The sequence below is a fragment of the Bradysia coprophila genome, unplaced genomic scaffold, assembly GCF_014529535.1.
Source record: "Bradysia coprophila strain Holo2 unplaced genomic scaffold, BU_Bcop_v1 contig_373, whole genome shotgun sequence".
Lineage (NCBI taxonomy): Eukaryota > Metazoa > Arthropoda > Insecta > Diptera > Sciaridae > Bradysia > Bradysia coprophila.
The window spans coordinates 1,953,836-1,977,921 of record NW_023503632.1 but is presented as its reverse complement, the minus strand read 5'-3'; the positions used below and the strand labels follow the sequence as shown (position 1 = coordinate 1,977,921).

The window sequence follows — 24,086 nt, the reverse complement described above, 5'->3', positions numbered from 1 at the left end:
CACCCTTGAGTACTAATCTCAGCGGTTTATTATCTGACGTTGTGTACGTATAAAAAGGGATTTTCTGCTGCGACAGGAACCTTTTCAGTGTACTGTGGGCTTCCAGTGACTCTAATAAGACGCTGTAACCTTCCGTTAAGATCTTAAAGGTGACTTTTCCTTTCAACATTTGTTCAATGTTAGTGATCGCTTCCTTAGGGTTTTTAAATGGCTTTGTTATGTTGATTGGCGGTACGCGTTGTTTTTGAGCGGTTTTTCCTGATTGGTTATTTCCCCCAAATTGCTTGATATTTATATTTCTGCTTATCTTGCCGGCTAGATCGTCGGTGTCTTCATTTGAATCCAAGATTGCAAACGGGTTGGTATCGAGTAGCGATTTCTTCAATAAAGTTTGCGAGGCTTTTGTTATAATCTCATCAATCACGGTTTTTGCCTTTTTTTCCGAGTTTTCATAATCACTTACATCATCATCCGAATCTCGAGGTCTTGAGGATTTTTCAGTTTTTTCCGTGGCACTTGGTTCTTTTTCTTTTTCGTTTCCTGTGTTGCTTGCATTTTTATTTTCAGTCTTATCCGGAGGGTCAACGTTCTTTCCATTTGCTGACATCACCATTCACTTTTTAGTAAATCACTGTATATATGCGAATGTGAATGCACTTAAAATAATAACTTTGTTTTCGCTAGCTAAGCAATTTTGATTATTGTAATTAACAATTTATTTCAAGAGCTAATTAAAAATGCGACTGTATTACTCGGCTAACTGAACTGAACTTAAAAGTGATATAAAGTGAGAAAAATGATGCTTAGAGAGTTTCTGTTAACATGGAAATAATGTGTTAAGTGTGAGGGGTTTCAGGGATTCCATATATGGACATCTATATATACCTATATACAGCTATATTGAGCTATATACAGGCATATAGAGCTATATAATAGCATATTCCTCTGTGAAATGTTTATTTACAATGAAATATAGGTAAATATAGCGGTATATAGCTGTTTAAATAGGAATTTATGAAATTTGACTTCGTACGGGGCTGTCTATATTGCCTCCGGCAATTTAATTGTATATGATAACAAGGCAAAGAGTGGATAATGTAAGTGATTTAAAAGGAAGAATAGTTTTTCAGCAGAGAAGAAAATGAAGTAAGAGAAATGAAGAGTTTCACATTAAAGGCTTTTGATACGAATAGATGTTTCGTACGGGTCGGCGTTAGCTATGTTTTTTAAGTGAACAATGAATTTACATGATTTCTTAAGAATGAAAACATTTTCCGAGACATTTTCACATTAAAATAAACATTCTTTACGTGTTACGGCAATATGACCACTCATATGAAAAATGCTTAATTACGTAAAGCACAGTACGTACGAGGTTCCAATTGACGAGTAAAAATACCGCCTTTATCTTCGGGTCGGGCTATAAAGTCCCCATTCGTCAAAATAAAAATTTGGAACCTCGGATGTACTATAAAAATAGGAAATGCTGAAATGCTAAATCTGACTGGAATAAATTCGCAATGTTTGCTTTATTTTTTACACCGATCTTTAAGGTAACAAAATATTATAAAAATATGAGCGTCGAGCCGCGAAAACTCTCACAAAAAATTACCTTCACAACTTTGTGGATCTATGAATAGATTCAATGAAAATTGACGAAAATGAACCCAAATGTTCAGAAGAAGGTGACAATTACTCAAAGTGAAGCTAATAGGTTTTTTCTCCAATAAAAATTGATTGGGGTGAGGGGTGACGATCTAAGAAGTTCACGAAACTTCTGGTGTTTTTACCTTTTTTGTAATCTGCCGAAAAACTGCAGTGCACCAATTGCTGATTATTCAAGATTTTGCATCAGAAGTTAACATGGTTCAAAAGAAAAACACCCTATTTTACTTCATAAGGTAAAGTATCGCGGTTCGACAGAATTTTGAAAATCTGAGTTTCAACTCGGTTATTTCCGTTTCTTGGAAGATATGTATTGCGGAAATTGTTTTAGACTATGGTATCAATTAATTTTCTACCAACCAAGTCTAATTATGTTAATTTTAATGTTAATTTCTGTTAATTATTAAGGTTTCAATCGGTTCGACAGTATGGCAAAAATCGCGGTTCGACACGTCAAGTTGTTAGAGGTTTCAAAACAAAATATGAAAATCCAAAGCACCTAGCAGGGTAATAGAAAAAAATGAAATAGTACTTTAATCGAAGTATGCGAATATTTCCATATCACTTAGTTTGGGCTCAAAAACATTTAGTATTGCGTTTTATAGGATGAAAATCGAAAATCAGCTTTCCTCGCAATATTCAAAGAATAACAACTTTTGATGAATTTTGTATGCACACACTAAATTTTTGTTGATTAAACTGTTCAGTATCAATAATTTCACTAATATCAAGTCTTGCAAAGAAACTAAAATTTTCAGGTAAAATCGTAAGAGTTGAGTCACAACAATCACTGTCGAACCGCGATTTTTTCCGTGTCGAACCGCGAACCATATTTATTAAACATAATTTCACATAAATAAACTCTTTCTACACTTGTTTTAGATTGAATTCATAAAAGTAAACATTAATAATGTTGGTAATGTGATTGCCAAGTTCTTATGTTAATTAGTTGTTGAGCAATCTTCAGCTAAAAATCACAAAAATTCATGCGAAAAGTCACTGTTTCTTGTGTCAACATTTCGGGCTATTTAAAATATGAAAACACATTCAATTTTAATTAGATTTTACTGATTCACTTCGAAAGACATTTCCACTAAATTATTTGGTTTTGATTCACTTTTTACCTACTAAAGATGCTCAAAGCGAATCTAGGTCAGGCTCAGCTTATGCTACAACAGTTAAGTGAAGAGGCGAGCAAAGTTGGCCTCAAGATGAACTTATCGAAAACAAAAGTGATGACCAACATCAGGGACGATAGAGAAATCAAAATTGGTGACACTGTCATTGAACGAGTCGACAGCTATGTATATCTAGGACATAAACTGAAGTTAGGTCTCGACAACCAGACTGCAGAAATAAGACGTAGGATTGGTCTTGCATGGGCAGCGTTCGGAAAACTCAGACTAATTTTCAAAAGCAAAATGAATAATAGTCTGAAACGCAAAGTTTTCGACACTTGTGTCCTTCCAGTGCTCACTTATGGAGCGGAAACGTTAACTTTAACAAAAGCATCCGAAGATAAATTGAGAGTGACACAAAGAGCCATGGAACGGAGTATGCTTGGAATAACACTCAGAGACAGAATGACGAATCAATGGATTCGACAACAAACCAGGGTCGTTGATGTCATGGAAAGAATAGCATCTCTGAAATGGAGCTGGGCGGGACATATTGCAAGAAGGACAGACGAACGTTGGACCCAAAAGATCATGAACTGGCGACCATATAAAAGACGAGCTATAGGTAGACCACCAGAGAGATGGACAAACGGAATTAAGAATATTGCAGGTACAAACTGGCAGCAAATGGCAATGGATCGTACGAAATGGAAAGAAGTTGGAGAGGCCTACATCCAGCAGTGGATAGAAACAGGCTGAAAAAGAAGAAGAAAGATGCTCAACGCGAAGTGTCGGAAAACGAACCGTTTTCGACATGTCGAACCGCGATACTTTACCTAACGTATGTTTTTTGCAGAATTATTTTATACGTTGTAAGGTATATTTACTAAAATTTTGGTTATACGTTATACTAAAAAGAATAATTGTCCAACTTTGTCCTAACTATACGGTAAAAAATTGTCCAACTTTTTCCTAACTTTTTCAAAATAATGTCCGGAATGTCCTACGTAGGACACCTAAAAAAGTAGCGGGAGGCCTGAGTAAAGAAAAACAATTAGAAGTCGAGTGTAACATCGTAGATCAAAGATATTCGAATAGGAACAAAGGTTGGTGATCAGAATTCCTATCTGATCAGGAAGAAGGGTCATGTGGTGGGAAAACTCAATTGATCTAACGGTTAAATGATAGTACATTACGTCCGAGCTTCCAAAACTTGCATTTTGACGAGTGATTAGGGCTGCTTTACGTGATATCGTAATATATTACTCTCTTGCTGGGACATTTTTTGTTGAGACGGGTGGGAAGGTTGTTTTTCGAGCCGAATGCATCACATAGGCCTCAACAAAAAATTTCTCTGCAAACAGTACGGTACTTTGTTGTCTTATGACCTGAAAATGCGAAAAACTGGTTTTGAGCAAGACAGCAATAACGGATTATCTGGCCGCAAGACAGCAATAAATATATTATGCACCTGTGTCAAAATCTTTATTTTGACGAGTTGGTGTTTGTGATCCTAAGCCGAAGGCATATCGTTTTATGTGTCGATGCAAAGATAATAGTCTGGGTTCTTATGTCCATCCGCGCGCTGGGGAACTTATCGAAAATTTGACAATAGAATATGACAGCAGCACAGAAACGAGTGACGAATTCCACGAATTTCTCATTCGCCGAACAATTTTATGGAAGAACTTTTTTCTGGGACTGGAAAAGTGTCCTAGATATTTGGGGATCCCAAAAAAGTGACCCAAAAAACCGCTAACTTTGATCTCAAATTCCCTGGCCAAATCGAAACATATTTAATTGATATGCTCTTTGGAAAGCTGAGAACTAACACTTTCACATCTAGCCGGCCGAGCTTGAGCTTTTTAGAGGGACCATAGATACGAGCCTGGAAACTGAGAGTAGCAAAAGTATTTTTTTTTTTGTGTAACGTTTCGCATATTCTTTAACCTATAAAGTGGTGCTTTTTGATTTTTTTGTGCCCAAAATGTGGACAGAGTGTTACAATACCCACTAGTAAGTAGAACCTACAATTACTTTCAATACTTGTTCCACCCGTTCCCAATCCTAGAAATCACGGATTATGTTTACTTCCGTCAAGTTTTTTTGGTTTTCTGCTGGATTTCTGGCATTTTTGAGGTAAATATAGGTAAGTTCCTATGATTCCATTATTTATGAATGCTCCACCTCGTTCCCGATCCTAGAAATCACGGATTATGTTTACTTCCATCAAGTTCATTCCCAGAAAAATGTTGTTTTTTAACGGAGATATTCAAGTTTTTAGTTTCACACTAAACCGGTTATTTAACCGGTATTACCGGTTCGCGACACGCAAAAAAATTTAGTTCCACAACTTTGACCCCTCTATCTCTATATTCTCTATATTCCATTGTCAAATTTTCGATAAGTTCCCCAGCGCGCAACGGTTTTTTTCGACATAAGAACCCAGACTATAAACCCAAACTCCCTCACCGAGCTGATGCATAATGTAAGTCCTAACACACAGAGACATATAAAAGTAAACAGCCTCGATGAAGCTGTTTATATAAAAGAATTTTCATGCTTCATACGAGAGCCGAGAGTAGAAATATTAATTTTGACATTTCTTTACTTTCGGCTCTCGTATGAAGCATGAAAAACTTAATACGTCACGAGAAAATGAAATGTCCTTGTGACGTAAATAACTATTACAGTCGCTAGACATGCAAATTACTGATAGATTTATCGAATCTGTACGTCATTCGATCGAAGTTTTTTCAAAAGATTGATGGAAACTCTGGTACTTCATTAGTTTCAGCATGCACTCAGCTATTATTATATAAGAGATAATCGCTAATGTTGGTCGCCGCTATCGGCAACAAATGACACAAATGTATGAAGGAGAGACGGATGTTTTAATGTTTGCAATGAGTTGTTCGCTCTCTTTCTTAAGTTCCTGAATGTGGGACTCTTTTAAGCCCCTAGAACAATTTAAATATCGCGCTGAAATTAAACCATGCGACACCTAACTTGTAGCATTCGAACTAATACTTTACGCTCATGGTAAATCATGCAGACGATATTCAGCACATATACCCCAGCGGAATGACATTTTGAAAATTTTGTTTACATAAAAACAACTCACTTCGAAAGGAATTGCACGGAATTGAGCGATTAAAGGACCGAAAATCAAACCGGTATTTGCTTCAAATTATTTCGTCGATTAAAACGTAAGTCATCTGCCTCAAATCCGTGACATTCTCAATGATTTTGCTTGGTTCTTTCAGTGCGTCTTTGATTTTTGGTTAAGATGAATGCGCCACCAACATTTGAGTCATTTTTACTGCACGAAGAAGAAAAGAAGTGAGTGTGTTGCCCTTGCGACTCTCAGTTAGCTCAATAAACTAATCGAAAAATTGTTCATTTTTAGAATTGTGAAAGAATTGGACACAAAGGTAATTGGTTCACAACATACTCGCTTTGTGTAGATCATATCATGTTTTGTCGGCTACGTATTTTGAGCTTAGCCTGAATAGGACGATTAATTCAATTATTTGGAAATGATTTTCGCTGAAAATGCACTAAATTCGAGACGATGTTTTCCAGGTGACGAATGCTGCCATTTTTACTGTCAACAAAGAGGACCATACTCTCGGAAACATGATTCGAAAGTAAGTAATGGGAGTTGAGTTACTGTTCGTACGTTAAATAGACTGACAATAACGTTGCAAGCGGTTGCAAGCAATGTTGAAATAGGCAATCGTTCGGAAATCTTAATCCAGAATATGCAAAATGTGTAGACCTAATCCATGACAGCAATCGCTCTTTATGAAATCAATTGTTTTCTTCCAACTAGCCGCTTTTCAAAAATTACCTCTATGAAACTTACCACAGGCTTTCCAATGTCAATAATGAAGACAAAGACTTCTAAACACATTTTTTCACGCGTTTGTTATACACCTCGTCAACTCTGATAACGTTTCCACAAATAATCCCTTGAAGAAATAACTTCTTTGTCGATTTCCGAAATTTCACTGTTGGTTGTCCCTATAGAAGCTCAACGATAATCAAAAGCGATCAAATGTTACCTAAAGTCTGTACTTTGTGCTGATTTCGAAAATTGATAAAGAAGGTCTTTGGGCTAAACGCTTCAATTGCATGAGATTGGCTTTATGAAAGTTGAGTAATTTACCGAACTAGGTACAGACGTTCAATCACTTCAATAACGCTTTGTATTTTTGCAATTATTCGATCTAAAGTTTTCGTTTTAAGTTGATGTACTCTTCGGGTTCTCACGGTCAAATTTTAACTTCCAGTCAATTGCTGAAAGATCCACATGTTCTGTTCGCCGGCTACAAAAATCCACATCCATTGGAACATAAATTTGTGATTCGAATCCAAACGACATCCCAATACTCACCGCAAGAAGCTTTCATGAATGCAATTACCGACGTCATCTCCGAGCTGTCACTGTTCGAGGAGAGATTCAGAGTGAGTGTTCGAACCGTAAACCAATTTTTGTGTGGAAACAATCCGACACTGATTGCATTTTTCCCGATTCTTTCGCAGGACGCACTTAAGGAGAAGAAGGAAGGAGTCGATTGAAAATTGCATTTTAATTTCATTAACAAGATATCGTTGGAATTATAAACAACGGCAACAAAAGGGAAACAATTAAATTTGAACATTTCTGAACTCTTAGCAGCAACACTGGCTTTTTCTTAACGTAAAACTAAACAATTTCACCTAAACACAAAATGGTAACACATAGTGCACACCTAAAATACGCCGGAAGTGACGGCAAGAAGTGGTGAATTGATGTCCCCAGCACCATAGATCAGTACGTTTCTGCGCTGTCACACTCACTCGTATCGTGACCGAAAACTAAATAAATTCCATCAATCAGTTAACGCCGTCAACGGAACAGTGTCCAATCCTACTTACCTTCGCAAGTTTCACAATATTTTCGCGGCGGTGGTACTTTCCTCTCCTTCGTCGCGTCTTTCGATATCAAATTAACGGTCGACGTCATCTCCGGTAGGTTTATCGGTGGCGGGCTATCTGACGATTGCAATGGACAGTCTTCCGTTTCGTGGGCGTCGAACTCGTCGCATATGTCGCAAAATACGCGAGGTGCCGGTTTCCGTTTGACAGGCAAATCGAAAAGACCATTGCTGGAAGTAAAAGGAGATCAGATTTTCTGTAAGTGGCGACTAGGATGGGATTGATTGCGAGGTTAAGAGGGAATAATTTCCCATCCGATTAAATTCTTAAAAGAATAATAAAAATGGATGGGCGTCTGTAACAGTTCGTATGACCCAGTCCACATCCACAACCTGCTAGAATGTTTTACCAGCACCCGTCCCAAGGCGATATTTGAGACTTTTCTAAACGGCTGCAATGTCTGTTCTCTTAGATCAACTGGGTGGGGGGACAATATCTACACGGTCAATATCGTCTAAAAACGATTCGTTCTTGGCTATATTGACCGTGTGAAAATGTCGCCTGTTCTGTCTGTTCACTTAGAGATCAACCGGAATTATTTGACTCACTTGACAAAATCCGACGGTGCACTTTCCAGTGCCTGAATTCGATAGGTTAACGATTCGTTCTTCCGTTGCATGTCTGCGATAATCGAATTGAGAAATGAGATTTGTGCTCCAGATTCGGTGTCGGACACGATTTCTGGTGCTGGTGCTGCTGTACTGTTAGCCTGTAAATTGAAAATATTTTTTTTTTGTTTAGACAAAATAATTCGCTCAAATTATCGAATTATCAGAACCTTCATTTGAAGCAGTTTGTCAGCCAGCTGTTTATTTTCTACGACCAATTGAGCTTCGCGGCGTTGCAAGGCGGTTTTTTCGTACAAAATTTCTTTCTGTTCTCTTTCCAGTATATCAAACTTGGCCACGCTTGCGCTTTGACTCTGCAATCTTTTCTCCACTTCCACTAATCGTTTCGTCAAATCGACAATTTCTTGTCGTTTAGTCTCTTCGAATATACTGAACTCCTCCCTCAAATTGTTTAATTCTGTCAGGTCAACAGAATTTGTTGCGTAGTCTTGCATCTGGCTGTTCAAACTAGCCAGTTCTTCAACCAGTGAATTTTTCTCTAACAAAAGAGATGAACTCTCGTCTGACAAGCTGGCTAATTCCACGATTTTATCATCCAATGTCTTCTTCACTGTCGCTAACTGTTGATGCATGGTCTTGATTTCATCGTCCTTGCTGTCAATGACATCCGTTAAGCGTTTTTTCTCTACTTCCTTCTCGTCAGCCAATCTCTTCAAATCATTTTCGTTCACATTAAATTGTTCCTGCAGTGTGCTCACCGTAACCGATAACTCGGCAATTTTCGTTTCTTTGGATTTGATTTCCTCGGACTTGTGATTCAGTTCATTTTTCAGGTCATCTGACAAGTTGACAGATGATGTAAGCTGCTCGATTTTGTCTTCCAGCAAACGGATGGTTTTCAGGTGATCGGCTGCCTCCTGCTGCAAAGCAACGATTTCCGCTTGGGTTGACCCCTTCAACGTAGCTGCATTTGATTTGAGTGTTTCGTTTTCATTGTTTGCTTCACGCAGGCTAGTGGAAATGACGTCCATTTCCTTCTGTTTCTCTTCGATTTCCTTATTGTGAGATTCCACTAGTTTGGAACAAATTTCCAGTTTCTCTGCTTCGGCGGAGACTTTGAATGCTTCGACCTCCTCACGGAGGTGTGTAAGTTGATCGTTAATTTCGCTTTTGCTGTTATTAGTTTCAAGGACTGCTTTGGTTAACTCCTCAATCTGCTGTGACAGTTGAGAGTTTTGATTGACCAAATCGACTTGATCTTCTTCTGTTGACTTAAACTTTGATACGGCTTCCGTCAACTGCTGCTCAAGATTTGATTTCAGAGATATGAATTCATTCTTCTCCTCCTTGATAGATTTGGTAAGTTCTTCGTTCACTTTCTCCATCTCCAATAATTTCGCTTTCAAATCATTGTGTTCTACGGTTGTCCGATCGTATCTTGTCTGAAGTTCTTGGATGTTGGACTCCAGTTGCGCGGCATAAACGATTTTGTCATTCAATTGTTGCGTTAATTGTTCGACACTCTCGGCACCGGACTTGGTAACTTCGGTGAAAGAGTTTCTCAGCTCCGATTCCTTCCTACTCGACTCATCCAATTGACGTTTCAGGTCCTCTTCTACAGATTGCAATATTTTGACTTTCGCTTCAAATTCATTCTCTTTTCCCACCATTTCACTTTTCGACTGTTCAACACTATTCTGCAGCTCGTTGACAGTCTTCCCTAGATTTTCTATTTCGCTTCTCAGTGCCACCGAATCGTTTAGCTTTCCATCCAATTCTTTCAGTAACCGTACCTTCTCCTCCTGATAGGAGGCCTTCAGCTGATCCATTTCTTGCACCAGCCTAGTCTTTTCTTCGACTGCTGCTTCCTTCATCGTCGATAGTTCCACATTCAGTTCGTTTTCGCGATCGATTTTCTGCATTGTTACGGTTTCCATTTCGTTTTTGACGCGATCCAGTTGAGCTGATTTGGCAACCAAGTTTTGTGTGGTCTCGTGCAACGTCTTTTCCAGGCTTAGTTGAACGGCATTTGACTTGTCCACGAGTTCGTCGTACGATTTTTGTTTTTGTTGTAGTTCGGCAGATAGTCGATGCACCTCGGAATTTGTATCAGACGATGAGTTTTGAAGAGCATCCACATTTTGTTGTAGAGACGCTTTTTCAAGCGACATCTAAAAATTGTAAAAACAAAAATTTAATTTGATTTGCACGTCAACCTCGACCTTTTTTATTCGACTTACCTGTTCACATTTCTCCTCCATTAATCCCATTTTACGGTTAAGATCTCCATACTCCACCTCCAGTTTGGACAGCTTTTCCTGCAGGTCGTTACCACTTTGTACAGACGCATCCAATTGTGACTGTAAATTTTCGTTCATTTTCTGGATCTTATCAACTGCTTCGTTCTTCGTTTGTAGGGTTTTTTGTAGCTGATCGATCTCCAGCGTCAGTTCTTTAGTTACATTGGACTGGCTTTCGCTTTCTAATTTTTTCGATTCAAAGGCAATTTGCGCATTCTTTAGGTCTTCTTTTAACGATGAATTGTCCGTGGTTATACGGTCAATTTGACTGTTCAGAGCCTGCACTTCTTTATTCAAACTATCTGCAATTTGTGTGTCGGATTTATGTGCATCCTGTAGTTGTACAATTTCAGCATTTAAATTAGCAATGGAATTTACGTTAGTATTCAGTGTTGCCTTTAATGATTCCGCCTCGTTGGTTAACTCGGAAATCTGTTGAGACAGCACCTTAGATTCTTCTACAGCCAATGACAGATTCTTCTCGGAAACTTCTAACTCGGAGCATTTTTTGTTCAGTTCGTTGGTAACATTCGTTAGTTCACCGTTCAGTCTGGAAACACCTTCATCTTTGCTCACACTATCGGTTCTGAAGTCGTTCAACTCCTTCAGTAATGCTTCGTTTCTCGATGATAGTTCCTCAAACTTGCTCTGCTCATCGATGATTGACTTTTGCTGTTCCTCGAGGCATTTGTCTCGACTGACCAACAGTTCCCGCAGTTCAGCCATTCTTTTCTCGGATTCATTTAAACTCTCAGTCGTAATCTGGACATTCTGTCTCAGTTCTGCCTCCAGGACTTTTCCTTTCTCAACGGCATCTGAAGCACTTTCGTGCAATTCATTTACTTTCGCTTCCAGTTCGGTATTTCGAGTCGACATCTGCTCCACTTTCGATTCGAGCGTTTTGATTGTTTTTTCATGCTGGTCAATTTGCTGTTTATTGCCTTCAATCACACGAAGATTGACCTCCAAGTCAGATTGAAGTTTAACGGACAATTTTGAACCTTCCTCCACTTTCGTCTGTAGCTCACCTACAACTCTTATGTTTTCTTCACGTTCTTTAATGAAGTTCGATTTTTCACTGCTCAGACTCTCGTTCAACTCTCGTAGTTGTTTCAATGAACTGTTAATTTGAGCTATTTCTTCCTCCTTCTGTTTCACTATTATCATGTGCAGTTGTTCCGACCCAATGGCTGATTCTTTTTGTTCAGCAATAATTGTGTCTTTCGCTTCAATCAATTTCTGTACATCACTGTCACCTCCCGCCTTGGCAATTTCGAGTTGTTGAATATCCATTTTCAAAGCGTTCACCTCTTCGCGCAATTCATTTTCGATATGTTTTATACTCAGGTACTCCTGTTCTTTAGTTTCATCTTTCAGTCTTAACTCTGATTCCAATCCTTCGGTGTGATGCGTCAAATACTGCACCTGGTCTTCCAGGCTTTTTTGACTAGATTCAAGTGCCGAAATTTTACTGGTGAATTCGTTGACTGAAGCTTGCTGAACTTCACCATTTGATTCAATCTGCGACTGAAGTATCCTGTTGGCTTGCTCCAAAGATTGAATTTCGGATTGTTTTTCGGCAAGGCTGGTGGTAAGAAGCTCACATTGTTTCCGAAGTCGAGAAATTTCTGCGATAAGAACGTTAACGTTCAGCTCATGTAAAATACGAGACCAAATTTACCTTCATTTTGTTTGCTGTCTTCGAAAGTCGGCTCCCCATCCGGAATTTCTTTGCCGCTTACTTGTGCTTCCAGAACCGCTACTCGATCTTTGTACTCTTGGGTCAGTACCTGAAAGTGTCGTTGGTGAAGATTATTCGTTTAATTTGCAGTGCAAGCTTATTGAACCTACATTCAACTCGTCCGTACAAAATGTCGCTTCGTCAACGCTAGTTTGTAGGTCTTCCGATTTCTGCTTTTCGTTCGTTAGCTGCTTCTCTAGAGACGTTATCGTTTCCTTCAACTGAATCAATAAGAATTAGCAAATTGTTTGATTTTTAGCAGAATTTCTAATTAACAAATTAAATTTCTTTGAAATAAACAAGCGATGGCAACGCTTTTACGTATACTGCATGATGTGCTACTGTTGATGGTCAAAGATTACTGAAAGGAGAAAACTTGATGGTCTACGTACGTACATCGAAATAATGATTATTCTTCGACTACGACAATATGTATCGCGATATGCTTAAACAATCGAACAGATTGTATGTCCAAATGTGGAAACATTTTTATTGTTTGATTTATTCTAACTAAAACTTCCAGGACGAGTGAATGCCAGAAAAGTATTCAGTAAAAATGCATATGCAAATGGCGCTTAACTAATGCCAATTATTTAATGAAAAATGGATTTTCGTTCCCTTTGTGTCGCTTATATGCATACAGTTGAGGCCAACCAAATTTGTATCTAAATCTACTTCGGTACCACGAGCGTTCGTGTGTCTATTAAACCCATATACAGACGTATTAAATGTGTGTTTGTATAAGTGGACCAGCTGGTAAAGCAAATTTGGTTGACATTAACTGTAATTTTAGAAATAAGAAGTCCGTATTAGGAGGTAATGTAATCCATTAAATGTGTAAAAAATGAAGAAATTTCTCTGATATTCTTTAATATGGCGAGTCCGTTTTTTTAAGTAATTAATTTCATATCATTTAAAGACATGCCAATCATCTATGTCATCGACATCGCCCCTAGCTTGCAAAATCTATCATAAAATTAACGAAATAAAACATTTTGTATGAGAAACATTGGAAATTTAAACATTAGAAGTGACAGATTTAACATCTTGTCATTTTTACGAGGTTAAGCTTGGGTTGACATCATTTTGTGATTATAAATATTACTTGACAATTTCCTTCGACTCTCAACTGTGCCTGTTCAAACATCTAACGGGAGTTCATATAGTCCAGCAATAAAGAAAAGAATTATAACTTCCAGCACTGTATGTGAAGTCAATCTAATTTACATGAGAATGAATCAACATTACGACCACACGCATGGAAACGTCGTCATCGTGTGTGGATTGAAATCACTGTAATCGACGCACTTCAAGCATGAGTGGTTCTCTAAATAGGGTACTGGAACTTGACAGTGTCATGTAAAATAGAGTACCTTCTGCAGCTGACCAATATGATCAATTTTGCTGTAATTCATATAACACTCTTCCTGACTCTAACTCTAAAGTCACTCAACGAACTTTGAAAATTTATTGTTATTCAGCCAAGCGGCGAATCATTTATTATCGATGAAGACAATATGAATAAGCGAAGAAACTCAGTCGCGTGCTCTGTTTGAAAAGACTTTGAAGTAAAAGAATCGCATGATGATGACACTTTATACAAAAAGGAGTAAAAATTTATTCAGCAATGATAAATAATTGAGTGGACGTTGTAAGCTTTCGTGAAATAGTTTTATTTTCGATTTATTGAGAATTCAAAACAGCTCAGCTCCTCAAAACGAATGGAATGTAGTTTTACTCTCATTTTATGCTGTGAATAAAGTTGAAGTACAGTCGGTGACTTTGAAAAAAAGATGCATTTCGTTTCAGCTGATCCAAACAAAGATCTTTTTACATCTTTAAACGGTTTTACCACTAACACGCGCGTGTACATTGTTCGCCCGTATAAATAGTTATATTAACACATTTGTTTGTATGAGTGGATCAGCTGAAAAACATCTGAAACAAAACGCGTCATTGATTTCAAAGTCGCCGGTATGGAGGTTAAATTCGAAATCCCTGTTGAGAACGTGAAGAGTGGCAGATTCTGGACTAACTTACCTATCATGATCTATACGTTTGATGAATAAGCACAGAGACAGCAATAGTTGGCTCGAGGGGTCACCGACTTCAAAAAAATCTCAACAATCTCATAATAATTCCAGATAGTCTTTCAAAAAAAAAGAAGTCGGGGACCACTCGAGTAAAAAAAAGAACAACAAAAATTGGCAAGGAAAATTGGTCACTTCGTAGACTTACCTTTAATCTGGACCGTAATTTTGGTTGGTGTGATTTATAGAGATGTTTTATTCAAATAAATCAAACAATAAAAATGTTATGGTTGGACAGTTATTTTTTTCTCGAAGATTTTACATGTAATCGGAAGGTATCATCAATGCAAAGTATTCTGTGCGGAAATAGTTCAATTCGAACATTTGCCTGATGTGCAATTCAGTTTAAAAAAGAACACGAAAAAGAAGTTAACTTTTTGAAACTGATTAACATCCACATAATATATGAAGTATCGAACCAGCCGATGATATATTTATAACTAAAAATGGAATGAAATTGTGAAAAAAGCAATCAAATAAACGATTTATTTTAATAAAAATTACAAAATCAATTTTTAAAAAATAACGCGGCTACAAAAGCATTAGAATATTGCTCCAAAAAGGATAGTATGCTGGGGCGTCATTTTGCGAAACCAAAAATCATCTCCACAATCACTGGAAATTGTTTCTCGAAAAATATCACCCCCAACAATGTTACTACAACTACAATGTAAAAGCTAGCCAGAAAGTATTTTCACTCAACAAAAATCTACTGACATTCTGTGTTAGATTGTATAATTCATCAAATTCATACAAAATGATGAAAAATATTGACATCGTCAGAGTTTTAAATGGAATTAAAACCAACTGATACGAAATCGGGCAATTATTTTCATTCAAAAAAATTATTACAAAAATGATTAAACGGACAGGGTGTAGGTACTATATTGCAATAAAATTAGTAGGATTCGCTTAAAACAATTCGTTGTCAAATATCTAAGTAAAATTTAGTTTGTCAGTAGCACATCATGTAGTATGCAGTGTCGTTCGTGTGCGCCATGCCATCCTTGGAACTCACGACGTAAATCGGCCAAGCGAACACTTCGCCGTTGCACAAGTTCGGCCCAACGATCAGCGTCGTCATCTTTCTGTTGTTTTTTTTTTTTTAGTTTGTGTGTTATTTCAAATTAATTTTCATTTACTATACTTGTGAGAGTGTGGTTTGGTGTGAATGTAATGGTTATACATAACAAGGAATGAACATCACATAAGTGAGGAATGAATATTACTTGACGTGTGCACCAACACACTCTCGAGTGTATAGTAAAATATAATACAGCTACATGAAGTATATAACTCGAAATGTACTACCCCTCGGGCAAGCTCTCGTGTATGTACATGTCACGTTATATATTTCATGTAGCTGTAACATACTACTGTTCAATTTTATTCTTTTTTTTTGTATAATTTGATAGATAAAGTAGGACGTTAAACGGTTCACAATTAAGTGAACGATGTTGTTTACAAACCTGATTTATGGTTTTTTGATACATCATCGCATTATTTTCCGCATCCTGACGATCCAGATCCCGTTCAATGAGCAAATGTTCGATGTGATTTTGCTTTTCGCGAAGCACCTCCTTGAAAACATATTAGGAATATTGTTGGATGTAATGTGTGCAAAGGGCATAGTTTCAGTCAAAAGCAGAGACTGTAATGATGAAACCGTTTCCGCGAAATTTCACGATTTTTTTTCGATTCACGAGAATCGCGAGAGTTCGTAAAAATTCGAAAATTTCACGAAAAACAAGGAAAATTAGCGAAACCGTTTTCACCATTACAGGCTCTGGTGGAAAGTGCTGCATTTAATGCTGTTTTTTTTTGTGTCGAACAACTGTGTCCTCGTTTGCGTCTTCGCGCACTACGCCGTTTACGTGACAGTTTGTTTAAACAATGAAAACTCCGCCTTATTTCTATTGTTTGAACGAACTGTCAGCTAAACGGTGTAGTAGCGGGAAACCTTTAGGTGTTTAATAATTACGCTGTACAGGTCCAGATCTTAAGGTCCAGACAAACAACAGCTTGCAAAGACTGTATGTAAGGATTGGCCATCATCTACGGTAATGAATCCTGATTCTTAACCTGTTACATACGGCAAGCATATGACCAGTATTTTTATCTGGGCTATTCCTTCCATCGGTTGATTTCAAATGTTGTACTTCAATTTTCAACACTGAAGAAAAATTGCCTGTAAAACGCTACTGCCACCACATACGAAAAGCGGCTAATGTTTCGAGATAGAATATGAATGAAAAATAGTTTCAAGGCCACTTTCAACTAATTTTTCAAATCAATTTTAATGTTTTCAGAACTTCTAATGTCAATACAAAGTAAACGACAAAGTATTCTAAACATTCGACATAAATAGCCCACACACAGTACCACCATCCACTCGTAATTATTATTCCATCGTAAAAGTGGAACAAGCAATCATATGTGTGTGCCTCCATTACATCGCTCATATCATATACCACACGTTATTTATATTGGACATTAAGAATCCCATTATCGTGAATCAAGTGCATTCTGTCTTTTATTCGACTGAAGTAACACCGATATATCCGATGTAAACGAATGATTGCCGATATTGAAATATGGATTTAAATAAACTTGTTTTCAAAAGTGTTTCCTTAAACGTTTCGCGGTTATTATATATGTTGCATAAGCGTACAACAATACACACATCCAATATATGCGCACCACTTTTGTTGATTTTTTTTCGAATTTGAAATATCGCCGATTGGTGATTGTTTTTCAATTCTCCAAATTTGAGTCGAATGGACATTATTATAGGCATAGAATTCGGATAAATAAAAGTAATTAAAAAAGCTTATGTGTGTAAGCCAAACATATGCTGCGGAGGAACTTAATTTGGTATGGTAAAATAAACATAAAACACGAGTACGTGCGTAGCATTACGAAAGCGGGTCTCATAAGCGGACCTTGACCTAAATTTCTTTTTGACGCAGACAGAAAATCCATTCAGCCTATCCATTTGTGAAAGTGGATCTCTGGAAACGCATTTTTTGATATGGATCTTATTCCGATTCTCTTATGAAACGTACTGTTTACGAGAATCGATGTACATGTACTTATCAATAGTAATATATCAACCTTAAGCCATTCGTTTGTCATTGTCTCCATTTAAAGACCTTCGTCAATGAACCAGCATCACATGAATATTATGATAATGGAAAGTAGCAATTGCAATAAATGAACATGAGTCAAACAAACATTGAAGATGACATGTTGTGCGTATTTTCGCTTGACTTAAATCGCATTTAAATACGAATCGACAGCGTAAGACACTAACGTACAGCATTAAAATTCACACGTTCAAGGCATTTAAAATGTAGAACAATTTGAGACATTAAATTTTCTAAGGTTTTTTTGCTTGCTTGCTTGCTTGTTTCAATTTATTCAAAAACAAAATTGAATTTTTTTTCTCATTTTTTATTATTATTTACATGGCACTGTAACAAAAAAGCGATTTTGTTTTAAAAATTAGTGAGAATTAGGAATGTTTTGTATAATTAAGATCGGTTTTGATGTCAAAACTCATAAAGAGAACCTGAGAAATTGGATGAACAAAAACGAAGTCGGATGAATGAACGAAACATCTGGGAAGGTCTAATTCTTTTGTGTTTATCGAAAATTCTCAAACTCAACAACAGAACCACGTTTTTCTTGTGATGAGTTCGTATTCTTATGGAAATTCGTGGGGCTAGGCATATCAGAAAACTACAGTGGGAGATGCGGGAAAAGTAGGAAAATATTCAGTTGAAAAACGTTTGAAACACCAGAGTTTACCTCCAGAGATCCATTGACCTGTGTTTAAACAAAATCTGACTGGTCTCCTTAATACATTTCATTTGATGTATCGATCATCAATTTTGAGCAAAAATTCGTGGAAAACACTGAAAAACAAGCAAAACTCGGTATTTTGCCGTTTTTTTTGCATATATCAACAACTAATGTAAAAGTTATTCTGGTCACCTCTACGCTATTTCAACGTCTTTGAATGCATATTTTCCCATTTTTCCTCGTTTCCCACACCTCCCCCAGTAAATTGAAACACTAGATGTGATCTAATGTCTGAATTACGAGTTCTGTCGTATGGTTCTTTGAAAATACCATCTGAAGTCTGTTAGAATTGTAACAGTTGATCGATTTTTAGGGAGTTCTACTCTAAAGAAACAACAACTCTCATTCAATTTATGTGAGACAGTGGAATCTGTTATTAAAAACGTTTGAGTGAAACTAAATAAGTTGTAAATTTTCCTCCCTCGAAAAACTGAATTATGTAGAATAGAAATCGATTGCTTCAAATCAGTAGCTTTGTATCATTGTCCCAGTCAACGTTTAGAACTCCAGACTTTGAATTTCACTTTTGAGTTTCTTTTTTGTGACTGAATGAAATAAGCGTAAAATAATCGAATAAGTTCACCAGAGGCAGACAGATGAACTTATTATTTTTGATCGCATGGACTATATATTGGACACAAGTTCTGACAACAAATCTTGACGTTATAATTCGCAGACAAATAAAAGAAAACAAACAAAAAATGGAAGAACAACAATGTCATACCTGCAAGGAAAATGTATTTTTCGGTGTGGTTATAGGCTTCGGGGCCGACGATAATCGCTAAAATAAATGGGATTAATGTCAGTTAGCAAAATTAGCTGATTCGGTTAATGTAACGAATTCTTAGAAATAATTTTTATTTTTATTTGGTGCAGTGCACTGAAAATTTTAAGTGATTTTTGTATGTACACAGAGTGTCCGATAGAAACAAAATATTAATATGAAGCAGTGAGCGGTACCTGTGCGCTCATACGCAAACGTGATGTTGCCGTTGAAGCAATACTGCCCATCGTACCAACGGAAGTGAGCGATTCTTTCGAACCGGATCGTGATAAACGAGACTTTCGTGCAGATGGCGACAGTGAAACTTTAGCCACTGGAACGAAAATACCGCATTGTGGAGGGCAATCAAAATATCTAAAAGAAAATCATTTTTCAGATAGGATAGCTCGGTCATCCAATGTTTATGCGGTAAAATACTTGACACCATCAACGCTTCCATCATTTTTGCCCGTTGCTTCATCTAACTGTACGCCACACCAATTTCCAGCGGCAAATTTGGTTTCACCAATATATTGTAAAATACCGGGACGACTTCCCATTCCCGACGACACTATAACTCTGTCACCAACAGCCAAATTCGATTCTAAACGTTTTCAATAGAAACGAAAGAAGAAAATTGTTCAATTCACACAATTCGGCTTGGTTTGCTAGTACACGTACTTGTTGGTGTTTTCCCCGAAAAACTTTTCATACTTTGCGTCGGAGATACGGTTCCGGATCGTGATGGTGACGTTATCGATCGTGAACTGACATTCATCGACAAATCGCTCGTTGACGATGCACCACCCGGCAAGGGTTCTCGCGTTAGCCGTGTCAATCTTGAAAATATACCGCGCTTCGGTTCACATTGGAAATATCGTTTTCCCGCGACACACCCGTCATTTTTTCCATTCGGATCGTCTAACACAACGCCAGCCCATTCGCCAGGCGCAAAATGTGTTTCGCCGATGTAAGCAATGAGACCAGGACGAATGCCTCCGACCCATACTCGTTGGCCGATAATAAAGCTGTCTGTGTTTGCTGTTAAGATGGTACCTTGATCTGTAATAATTCATTTACGTCAAAATGGTGGTATAACACGAGGATTGATGGTGATTGATTCCTTAAGAAAAAAAAAGTAAGAAATGTCTGGTGTCGACGCGATGAATCTTTAATTGAGAAAATTTCTTTATTTCCAGCAACTTTTTACCACTAATACCACAAACTACTTCTTGTTACCAGACGAATTTAATTAACTTAAAAAGATTTTTTTTTACAAATTATACGAGTTTGACATTACACGTAGTGAGTCTGTGCCTGTTACATATAAAAGCATCAAACAAATAATCAAAATTACCTGAACTATGCCGTCTACCAGTAGCTTCCATATACAAATCAGAATTCGTAGATCCATCTACAATGTCATCCAGGCAGCCATAATAGTGATTGATAGAAGTGCACAATACATAAAATGCAAAAATAGACGCCAAACCAAACATAACACCAACAAAATACGATAAAATTACACAACATTTTATGCATTATTCACATCCAATTGAAAGTATGAAAATGTAAAGACAAAATCGTGCGGTTCGTGCAATGTACATAAATAAACAAAAAATAAAAAATAAATGATATAATGGTGAACAACATTAATAAAATACATTTTGCCATTTTCCTTATTACATTCATAAGACATTTAATGAAAATGATATTAGAGAATTTGCGCAAATGACGTATAATAGTTATTTATAAGGCCGCAGGCCGTGTGTCAAAATACACGTCGTGAGCCTAATAAAGTACTTTGCACCGATATTCATACAACGTTTTATGCCACAGAGGCATCTAAATTGCAAATTTTGCAAATTATGATGCTGAGTGGCATAAATTATAAGTTAACTTATAAATCCAAATTTATAAGTTATAGGTAAGTCAGTTATAAGTTATAAGTCTACAACCTATAAAGTGGAAGTTATAGACAGGGCCGGGATGGCTACCAAAAGGCGCATTGGGCGAATTGTCTGAAATAGGTTCAGAGGCGCCTAAATAAACTTTTTTTGTCTGAGAAGCGTCAAAACGCAAATGGCGCATCGGGCATCGCCCGATCGCCCAGTGCAGCCAGTCCGGGCCTGGTTATAGAGATAGAAAGATAGTGGATCATGTTGAGAAATTATTAACTGTTGGAGTCAGCCTACAGTTACATCAACAATCCCAAAAATTCAGAAGACAACCCAAAAAAACATGTAAAATCCATAAAGTCTTGAAGTTCTTTTTGCTCAAAACTTGCTGACCAAACTTACTTCATAGCCCTTCATCCTGAAGAGCTACAACTGACCACTGACGACAGAGTCAGGGCAATTATTTTTTGACGGTATTTCCCGGATCCTTTACATGAGCTCTGTTTCTGAGGTCGAGTTAGGAAGTATGATGCAAAATTTGTTTCTCCTCTGTCGCTTCTAACTTTTCTAACTCTAGCCCAAGAACATCAAGATTTTGATGGATTTTACATGTTTTTTTGAGTTGTCTTCTAAATTTTTGGAATTACTGATGTCAGTTTCTTAAAGTTTAAATAGTTTACATGATCCCACCATCTTCCCATCTTTATAACTTAAGACTTTCATACTTTTGACGTATAAACTTATAACTTCCAATTTATAGATTGTTGACTTATAATCACCTGACTTATAACTGCCTTACTCATAGCTGATAAATGAGGATTTATAAGTTTACATCATTTGAGCAAACTCTCTATTCTCATCCATATTGTGAATAGTATTTAACAAAATTATTTTTTTTTTACCGAAAACGTCTTGCAAACATAACGTCGTTTGTAACTACAAAAAATACCCACTTGAAATTTTTCTATCGCTTTTCGGCGGTTTCGACGAAAACGAATCTGGTGATTTTGATTTGATTGATCGTGTCGATCTTTCAGGCATCAAATCTGTCTCATTCTCCTCAAAAACATCTAAACCACAAAAAATAAGATATAAAAAAAACAGCCGCAACTTGATACAAAAAATGACATGATGCGTGTGAAAAAAATAAAGCGAAAGCAATAAATGAATGAGTAGGTCTGACCGAGTACAAAAATAAGAAATTTATATTTTAGTTTCCCGTTTCATTTTAGTCCTTTCTTCATATTAATCATTGTGGTTACTCTTGGTTTTCCAAACCGGACATGAAAGAAACCTTGTGAAGTGCGCGTTGTTATATTAATAGGTTTAATAGGAATTGCAAATTAATAATACAAATTCAACGGTTTAAGATTTGCGGTTAACATTACGGAATTTATGGAAAGTGAAAATTAGGTAGGTGGTTATAATAGGTGTTAGGTGAGTGAATGGGTACGACGGTTGTGAGTCGTTGACCTTAGGGTAACGAAAATGAGAACTCGACTGGGAAAAGCAATACAACGTTGTAAACTTAGGGAGGCCGCACGGACTGTTTCTTAATTAGATGCGGGACACACGCCATTTCTCAACTAAAAATATTCACACAATTCAAGATTTGCTTCGAAAATGGTGTGTCACATTCCGCATGACCTCAGAATGTATAACTTTGGAATAATAGTCATTTTTATGACCGTCATAGAATATCCTAATAGTGATTGACACAATTAGGAGATGTTTCAGCTGGAAGAGCTATAGAACTTAGTTCATATCATATCATATTTTTGGCCAAGACAATCTTAAACGAAAATATTTTGATCATGCGCAAAAAAATGAGCAATTTTCGTATTATAGTAAAAAATTAATTTAAAGAATGTCTCGGCCAAAAAGATGTTACTGAGTTTTCTGGCGTTTTAAAGTTGAATTGTTCGGCGAAATGTATCCTTCGCAAAATTACTATTATTGCTCTACTTTTTTTTTAAGATAAACGAAGAAAAGACTGCTAAAATTGCACAGCCAGTAAAAAGTCGATCTACTTCTATTAATGGACATGCTTGAAGCCCGACTAAAACTACATTACCAAATGACGATACAACTTTTTAAACTATAATTGGAAAAGCCCACAGTATTACCAGACTTAAAATTAAACAAAAATTCTGTGAAAATAACCATAACTGACCTGATAGATGTGATCGTGAATAATCATCACTTTGACGTCTCATGTTATCGTCTGTGAAAATGAAACAAAGAAAATCCATGCTTGTTAAACATCAAAATGGTTTTGTGTTAAAAAATAAATTGTACAAAAACTTGCAAAGCACTCAGCATTAAGTCAAATGTTATCGAGTTCGTGAATTATAAAGGAAAAAAAAATTGGAGTAAAGTGATCACTCGCAGCAGCGTGAAGTAAATTCTAATTCACTTTGTAGCACAAGAAACTGTCTTTCTCCTTTTCGAGTAAAAAACAATATTACGTTTCTACAATTCATTATTAAACACATCTTCGAATGAAATTAAAAAAAAAAAACTTCAATCAAGAAGTATGACTTTGGAATTTTCCCATCCATAGCACTGCTTCTAGCATTTTAACATAGAAAATATTGGAAGGTTGATGGTACCAGAATAGTCTTTGCATGTCTTTCGTTGAAACAGTAGGTATCCTGGTGTGAGTTAAAACACATAACCAATTCAACTGTACATGTATCAAAACTTAGAGACTTTTTGACATCTGTCATACGAATGTTAATGCTAGGAGCGATGCTATGTTCATTTTAATTAATTGCCCAATAGATATGCAGCATATTTAGGTAAATATCGAACTCTAGACTCTATGATACGCGTGGTAAAAGAAAAGACTTTCTTCTGCACTTTAACGGAAATCTGAAAACGGAAAACGAGAATGTTTGACCCAGGAAGAATTTTAATCTAATCGAAAAATCCACCTCATCTACGTCTTAAATTTAATTGTTTTGATTCTATCATCGAATTGTTCCCATCTCAATTTCTGTTTAGTAACGATGACTTCACTCTAACGATGCGAATAAATAATTATTTTCAAACGAATAACAATCAATATTTTCAGACTGTAATCAAAAATAATA

At 36.7% G+C, this 24,086-nt stretch overlaps 2 protein-coding genes across 20 annotated transcripts in view; one reads left to right on the top strand and one right to left on the bottom strand.

Moving 5' to 3' along the window:
• The first annotated feature begins 5,840 nt into the window (after window positions 1–5,840).
• Window positions 5,841–7,463, top strand: LOC119081994 (DNA-directed RNA polymerase II subunit RPB11). The gene is made up of 6 exons (XM_037191315.1): window positions 5,841–5,992; window positions 6,050–6,125; window positions 6,193–6,217; window positions 6,369–6,433; window positions 7,079–7,253; window positions 7,332–7,463. The coding sequence occupies exons 2-6, from the start codon at window positions 6,073–6,075 to the stop codon at window positions 7,365–7,367; spliced, it is 354 nt and encodes a 117-aa protein (XP_037047210.1). The 5' UTR covers window positions 5,841–5,992; window positions 6,050–6,072; the 3' UTR covers window positions 7,368–7,463.
• Window positions 7,359–24,086, bottom strand: part of LOC119081946 (restin homolog) — a 44,367-nt gene continuing 27,639 nt past the window's right edge. For 5 of the 19 annotated variants that reach the window (XM_037191217.1, XM_037191224.1, XM_037191223.1 and 2 more), the window contains 13 exons: window positions 23,165–23,215; window positions 19,775–20,155; window positions 19,532–19,697; window positions 19,291–19,468; window positions 19,055–19,111; window positions 15,936–16,046; window positions 12,487–12,597; window positions 12,317–12,425; window positions 10,576–12,263; window positions 8,545–10,506; window positions 8,315–8,475; window positions 7,707–7,936; window positions 7,359–7,646 (listed from right to left, as the gene is read on the bottom strand). In XM_037191217.1, the coding sequence (XP_037047112.1) occupies window positions 7,600–7,646; window positions 7,707–7,936; window positions 8,315–8,475; window positions 8,545–10,506; window positions 10,576–12,263; window positions 12,317–12,425; window positions 12,487–12,597; window positions 15,936–16,046; window positions 19,055–19,111; window positions 19,291–19,468; window positions 19,532–19,697; window positions 19,775–20,155; window positions 23,165–23,215 (5,252 nt within the window). In that variant the 3' untranslated portion in view covers window positions 7,359–7,599. Of the gene's footprint in view, window positions 7,647–7,706; window positions 7,937–8,314; window positions 8,476–8,544; window positions 10,507–10,575; window positions 12,264–12,316; window positions 12,426–12,486; window positions 12,598–14,928; window positions 15,555–15,935; window positions 16,047–19,054; window positions 19,112–19,290; window positions 19,469–19,531; window positions 19,698–19,774; window positions 20,156–20,450; window positions 20,508–21,944; window positions 22,062–23,164; window positions 23,220–24,086 lie in introns of those variants that run through there. The other 14 variants (XM_037191212.1, XM_037191218.1, XM_037191216.1 and 11 more) reach the window with 9 other exon arrangements.